The sequence below is a fragment of the Sinocyclocheilus anshuiensis genome, unplaced genomic scaffold (assembly GCF_001515605.1).
Source record: "Sinocyclocheilus anshuiensis isolate Anshui unplaced genomic scaffold, SAMN03320099.WGS_v1.1 scaffold954, whole genome shotgun sequence".
NCBI classification, from domain to species: Eukaryota; Metazoa; Chordata; class Actinopteri; order Cypriniformes; family Cyprinidae; genus Sinocyclocheilus; species Sinocyclocheilus anshuiensis.
In genome coordinates this window covers 298,282-305,623 of record NW_015536527.1, presented here as the reverse complement: position 1 = coordinate 305,623, position 7,342 = coordinate 298,282, and the positions used below count along the sequence as shown (strand labels likewise).

Genomic DNA, 7,342 nt, shown 5'->3' with positions numbered 1-7,342 from the left:
AGGTCTAGTCCAGTCAAGTCACCTTTATTTATATAGCGCTTTATACAATATTGATTGTGTCAAAGCAGCTTTACAGTGCTAAAAAGATCCTATAGTAGCTGTTGGTTTGTGTTTCAGGTGTTCCTGCTGCTGAACGAGATGAAATGAAGAGAAAGTCAGTGAAGGAGGGAGAATCTGTTACTTTAGACACTCACGTAACGAAAAACCCAAATAATTCGATAACATGGTATTTTAATGACATTCTCATTGCTAAAAAAATCACTGGAGATCAGAGTAAAATCTGTACAGATGTTGAGTGTGAAGATGGTGCTGAGAGATTCAGAGGCAGACTGAAGCTGAATCATCAGACTGGATCTCTGACCATCATGAACACCAGAACCACAGACTCTGGAGATTATAAACTACAGATCAGGAGCAGCAGATTCAGCATCATTAGGAGCTTCAGTGTTTCTGCTGCTAGTGAGTAAAATTAATTCATGATACTTAGTAATTATTTCCATCTTTGATCTCGTACAGTGGATAAAAAAAAGTATACACCCCTTGTTAAGACAGTAGTTTTTTTTAAAGATAAAAAAAAAAAAAGTCAGATCTTTTTCCACCTTCAATACGATTTTTTTTTTCTCTTTTTTTTTAACAAGTCTGTCTACTATGCTATCAAAGCTAATAGCAGTCCAATGAAATGGTGTGGGAATTTTTTTTTGGACAGTCAGTGTAAAGTCGACTCCAGCACATCCCAAAGACTTTCAATGGGGTTAAAGTCAGGAATCTGTGGTGGACAGTCTCTCACAATTTAAGCCTGATGAAACTTAGTAGATAGTCCACAGCTAGCTGTGCATTAAACGGTTTGAATGCACTCCTCAGTCAGAGGCAGCCACCTCAGCTTGTTGTGTGTATCTCATCGACGTATGTTTGGTTGTTCTGTTCCAAAGTTATATCTTGAGTTCAGAGTATTCTATTCCATTTGAGTTTTGTGAATAAAAGAAGACACTGCTGTGACTAAATCCAGACCTTTATTTTGTTTATGTGCCACCAAGCCGTGACACATAGAGATAATGTTTTATAATTGTGAATACTTTCCGTACCCACTGTATATATATATATATAGATATAGATAGATAACTGGAATAGTGCACTGTTAATACATAAACCATTTAGTATAGGAAATTATGATCCGCAATCTCGAGAACAATCTTTTTTCTTTTATTTTAAATTCATTACTGATGGGAAAAGACCATCAGTCTACATACATAAACCATTAAAATGAACTAGGTTCTGAGCAGTTTTCACTGGAAGAGATTGAAATAAATACAGCAGTCACTGTAAAATTATTATATAAGGAGATTATTTTTCCTTCCACTGAATCCCAAAGGAATTCTTATATGTGACCCTGGACCACAAAACCAGTCATAAGGGTCAATTTAAAAAAAAAAAACTGAAATATGATAATAATGAATAAATAAGCTTTCCATTGATGTATGGTTTGTTAGGATAGGACAAGATTTGGCCGAGATACAACTATTTGAAAATCTGGAATCTGAGGGTGCAAAAAGAAAATCTAAATACTGAGAAAATTGCCTTTAAAGTTGTCCAAATTAAGTTCTTAGTAATGCATATTACTAATAAAAAATTAGGTTTTAATATATTTACGGTAGGACATTTACAAAATATTTTCGTGGAACATGGCCTTTACTTAATATCCTAATGATTTTTGGCATAAAAGAAAAATCGATAATTTTGGCCCATACAGTGTATTTTTGGCTATTGCAACAAATATACCTGTGCTACTTATGACTGGTTTTGTGGTCCAGGGTCACATATGGTGTGGTAAATAGCACACTTTCTTGAAGTATTATTATAGATATTATTCATCTATGTAAAATGTATGGGTTGTATGGTGTTCATTAAAGGAGTAGGAGTAGTGATTATTTACTCATCCCTAAGCCATCCAGGATGTATATGAATTTCTTTCTTCAACCAAAGAGAAATTAAGGTTTTTGAGGAAAACGTTCCAAGATAATAGAAGGGACTTTGGTATCATTGCCTGATCATTTGCATTAGATGGAGAAAATCCTGGAATGTTTTCCTCAAAAACCTTAATTTCTGTTAATGAATGAAAGTCATATTCAAGGTATGGGGATGAGTAAATAATCAGGAAATGTTCATTTTGTGGTAAACTAATCCTTTAAGATGTATAAGATATTTATTCTTCTGCTGTTTGTTTGTATGTGTTACATTATGAATCCAGACATATTTGGTTTTGCTTGTAATTACCTGTTGTTGTGTTGGTTCAGATGGAGTGCCAGTGTCAGTGATGGAGGGAGATTCAGTCATTCTAAAATCTGGTGTTAAAACAAACCAACAAGAAAATATTCTATGGATTTTTAATGACACTTGCATCGCTGGAGATCTCAGTAAGATCTGCACAGATGTTCAGTGTGAAGATGCTGATGAGAGATTCAGAGACAGACTGAAGCTGGATCATCAGACTGGATCTCTGACCATCACAAACACCAGAACCACAGACTCTGGACTTTATCGACTACAGATCAGCAGCATTAGAATCTGCATCATTGCGAACTTCAGTGTCAGTGTAACTGGTGAGTATCATTGAGTGATGATATAAATTGTGTAAATGTGTGTTTGATGAGTGAATGTGTGAATCAATGATGTTCTTCTGCTGTTTGTTTGCATGTGAATCCAGACATATTTGACTTCTCAAAATCTTTATGATCTGGAGAAAAACATTTTTACAGCCCTTTCCTGATTGTTTGGCTCATAATTAACTGTTCACTTCAATTGTGTCTGGTGTTTGTGCAGGTGGGGTGCCAGTGTCAATGAAGACAGGAGATTTAGTCACTCTACACACTGGTGTTAAAACAAACCCACAGGAAAAGATTAGATGGTATTTTAATGACATTCTCATTGCTGAAAGCACTGGCAATCTCAGTAAGATCTGTACTAATGTCCGGTGTAAAGAGAGATTCAAAGACAGACTGAAGCTGGATGAGTTTGGATCTCTGGCCATCATGAACATCAGAACTGAAGATGCTGGAGTTTATAAACTAAAGATCAGTGGCAGCCTCGTAAAGATCTTCGGTGTTTCTGTCACTAGTGAGTATAATTTCATGATGATACTCAAAAAATATATCTGTCTTTTATCTCATATGTGTCCGGTTCCATCTGCAGCCATTTACTTTCCTCTACTTTCAAGTCAAGGCATTTGTGCATAAACTGATCAGTATACACTGAATGTGATGTGAGTCGCTTTTAGTTTCTGCTAATTTAATAGAAATGTAAATGAAAACATGTTATTTATGCGGGAGATTTAAACAGTAGGACTAAAAATAAAAACCATATTTGTAGAAAAATGTGACATTGTATCTTAACGTGGTGGAAAATAGCACAATTATCTTAAGTATTAATATGTGCAGGATGATCAGTGGCCGTGTTTACACCTGGTCACTTTATGCGTTTTCTCTGATCGGATAGCTGTTCGATTGTGAAAAGACCAGGTGTAAATGATCTCCGAAATGCTTTCGAGACGGATTTGAACCTATTCATTCTTAACCACTTTAGGAGGTGGTCCCTGTTGTTTTTTGTTTGACTTGTAATGAACTGTTGATTTCTTCTTCAGGTTATTCTGTTGGTTCAGGCAAAGTATCAGTGAAGGAGGGAGATTCTGTCACTTTACACACTGATGTTGAAACAAACCAACAAGAAGAGATTATATGGCGTTTTAATGACATTCTCATCGCTGAAATCACTGGAGATCTCATTTATATCTGTACAGATGTTCAGTGTAATGAAGGTAATGAGAGATTCAGAGACAGACTGAAGCTGGATCATCAGACTGGATCTCTGACCATCAGAGACATCACAACCACAGACTCTGGACTTTTTAAACTAGAGATAAACACCAGCAGCAGCAGCATCCAAAGTAATGTCAGTGTTACTGTCACTGGTGAGTCATTATGTTTTAAGTCTTAAAGGGGTCATATGATGCTGCTAAAAAGAACATTATTTTGTGTATTTGGTGTAATGAAATGTGTTTATGTGGTTTAAGGTTAAAAAAACATATTATTTTCCACATACTGTACAATATTGTTTCTCCTCTATGCCCCGCCTTTCTGAAAAGCGCCGATTTTTACAAATCTCATCGGTCTGAAAAAGCGAGGTGTGCTCTGATTGGCCAGCTATCCAGTGCGTTGTGATTGGCCGAATTCCTCAAGCGTGTGATGGAAATGTTACATCCTTTACTATATTGTGATGCCTGCGGCAACCACATGTGACGACCCCGGGCTGGACTCTGCTTCGTCCATGGTGAAAGCCGATCCACAGCGCAAAGTTGAAGTATTTCCTCAGCGACCAGCAAGTATCAGCTATCGTACTCTTTTAGAAGTCCAAACAAAGTAGTTTCACTTTCACAACGATGCACACAGCGCCTTCACGACATGGCGGCGGCGGCAACAATACTACAGCGAGAATAAAAGTTACGCTTTCTTTCTTTGCGTGAACATTTGGGCGGCGTTATGCAAATCTTCCCACATAGTGAGGTAGACGTGTGGGGGCGTGTTAGAACGAGCCGTTTTAGGTAGGTGTGGCTGACTCTTAACTTTTATAAAGAATATCTCTTTGGATTTGAGACTTTAGTCTTTGCAACTTTACAGATCTTCTTTATGCACCAAGAGCTTGTAACACTCCAAAGAGAAAGGAAAAATTGAAATCGCATCTTATGACCCCTTTAAATCACATCATTAAAGTGTTTTCGTGATATTTTTGCAGTGACATTCAGAGGTGTTTTTCCTCTTTCATATGCATTCACATAGATATAGTATACAGAATAGATAATTCCTTCAAAAACACATTGAAGTGAAATTTAATTTAACTACAAGTTTAGTTCAGTATGATTAAAAACATTTTTTCCTCATCGGCTAGTTCTTAGTTTTAACTGTTTTAACCCATATCCACAGTTCTCTCATGTTGTGTAGTTTGTTTGTTGTTTTCAGCAAAAAGATCCTCCAGCAGCTGTTGGTTTGTGTTTCAGGTGTTTCTGCTGCTGAACGAGATAAAATGAAGAGAAAGTCAGTGAAGGAGGGAGAATCTGTCACTTTAGACACTCATGTAATAAACAAACCATATAATTTAATGTGGCATTTTAATGAAACTCGCATCGCTGTAATCACTGGAGATCAGAGTATCTGTACAGATGTTCAGTGTGAAGATGCTGAAGAGAGATTCAGAGACAGACTGAAGCTGGACAATCAGACTGGATCTCTGACCATCACAAACACCAGAACCACAGACTCTGGACTTTATCAACTAGAGATCAACAGCAACAGCACAATCCGCATCACCAGTGTAAAGAGCTTCAGTGTTACTGTCACTGGTGAGTATCATTTAGTCATTCAGTGAATTTTCCCTTGAGCAGTTTTTTCAGTCCAGTTTGAAATGTTTAAATCAACCCAGTAAATGTTTTCATTGCGGTTGACTTAAAAAAAAGTGATTAATAACTGAGGTTTAGACAGATTGGACATTGGTCTTAAGCTTGGGGTGTAACCATGCCTTCCTCCCCCTCACATCAATGTTATCATATTATCATCAGATTATCAGTTGCCCAATTATAATAATGACTCTTATGTTTTCAGCTGACCTAACAGGAATATATGCTGCTGTTTCTGCTGTTCTGATGTTCTTGGTTGCATCTGCTGGTTTCATTTACTCTTGCAAGTGCCATTCAAGAAGGACATGTGAGTGTTACATACAGTTGATTTAACAAGATGGAAATTTGAGATTTGTTGTGTGGAAATAATCGTAAAAAAAAAAGTGATTTTTTAACCAAAGTAATGTGTGTTTAATTTGAGTTATTATTTTTCTTACAGAAATCAGGACGCAGCGAAGTCATCAGGTGAGATACAATGTGTACTGAATCTGTCTGACTGGAAAATATATATGATAAATATATAAATGTATCAATATAATGATAAATAAATAAATATTGCTTAGAAACACCAATAATTTTTATAGAAACACCAGTAATAACTGACTCTTCAAGACAGCTCTGCTCTCATGCTGTTACACTTTATATTAAAAACTGGTGTGATTTAAATGTTATGTTATAATATAATTGTATTAATTTATTACATTTTCCGATTTATATTTACCATAAGTTGTTACGATGATCAATAAGTAAAAAAAAAAAATGAATAAAAAATATTCATTGTAATATAAAAAAATTAAACACGTAACATTTATGTCAGTGACCATATAAGGCCTTTCCAGGATATTTACAAAACCAATAAACCATTAAAATGTTTAGTACATTAACTTAATATTTATTTATCTGTGTTTTATTTTTTTCTGTTTTCCTACAGGCAAATGGTGTTGAAGACTCATCCTCAAATCAGACTGACCCTGTAGTGGCAAACACTCCTAATGAATCGTCGTCAAACCAGACTGAGCCTGAGGCGGCCAGTGAGACATTAACATAACCCTATTTTTTATTTTGATATTTTCATTGAAAAGAAACATGGAGAGGAGTTGAGAAATGAGAGAAGTGGATAAAGCTATCATTACTCAAAGAAAAATAGCTTATTATAGATATAGCTTATTATATTACAGATTTAGATTTCAGCAGTCAGTACCAATACCAGTCATTAAACACTAAATGTAACTATATCAACATGCAGTATTGTTGACAAAAAGACAAGACTAAAATTAAGTTTTAATTTACTAAAATCCTGCTTTTTTTCCCCAAAAAAATTTGTATGAGAAATATAATAAATCTGGAAATTAGATTTTGAGCAAAGTAATCATGATGATCAGTTAAACCATTGTGCAGCGTGACTAAATTTCATGTTTTCTTTTACTAAAATTAGAAAACTAAAACTTAGCCAAAAAAAAAAAAAAAAGGATAAGATAAGGGTGATTTAACCCAGCATTTTTTAGAGTGTTTTAGTGTTTAGAGAGAGAGACTTTTTGTCCATTTGTTTCATTAACTGACTGATTTTTTTGAACAAGTAATATTAAAATGTGCGATGCAAGTGCAAATACACTAATGAGTGTCAGTCAAACACGCAGGTACTGAATTGAGTCTGTACTACTGTTACTTGTGACGTTACAGTCACTATTAACCGTATTAGCATATTGACAACACTGGAAAGAAACATCACCAGTATGCTGTTATTCCTAACATTCACGTTACACTAAACTGGCGTTTTTAGCAGGAATCTTTTTTAAAATTGATGAAGCACTTTGTATATGTTTGTTTGTGGGGTCATAGATTTGTGGCGAAAGTTTCAAATCCTGCAAGTGTTGATCCAAGAAGTATCACCATAGTGTCTTT

General features: G+C 35.3%; 1 protein-coding gene across 1 annotated transcript; it reads left to right on the top strand.

The window, feature by feature from the left end:
* The first annotated feature begins 262 nt into the window (after window positions 1–262).
* Window positions 263–6,805, top strand: LOC107694206 (contactin-3-like). Its single transcript, XM_016493849.1, has 8 exons — window positions 263–459; window positions 2,292–2,597; window positions 2,818–3,111; window positions 3,635–3,961; window positions 5,045–5,386; window positions 5,646–5,747; window positions 5,880–5,905; window positions 6,372–6,805. Coding segments are annotated over exons 1-7 (1,467 nt in total). The 5' UTR covers window positions 263–365; the 3' UTR covers window positions 5,882–5,905; window positions 6,372–6,805.
* Window positions 6,806–7,342: the final 537 nt, after the last annotated feature.

What these genes read in the sequence shown, in the direction of transcription:
- LOC107694206 (XM_016493849.1), top strand. Translation starts at nt 366, where the DNA reads ATGAACACCAGAACCACAGACTCTGGAGATTATAAACTACAGATCAGG. An exon ending in CTTCAGTGTCAGTGTAACTG is followed by an intron (nt 2,598 to 2,817) that starts GTGAGTATCATT and finishes GTGTTTGTGCAG; the next exon opens with GTGGGGTGCCAGTGTCAATG. An exon ending in TGTCAGTGTTACTGTCACTG is followed by an intron (nt 3,962 to 5,044) that starts GTGAGTCATTAT and finishes TTTGTGTTTCAG; the next exon opens with GTGTTTCTGCTGCTGAACGA.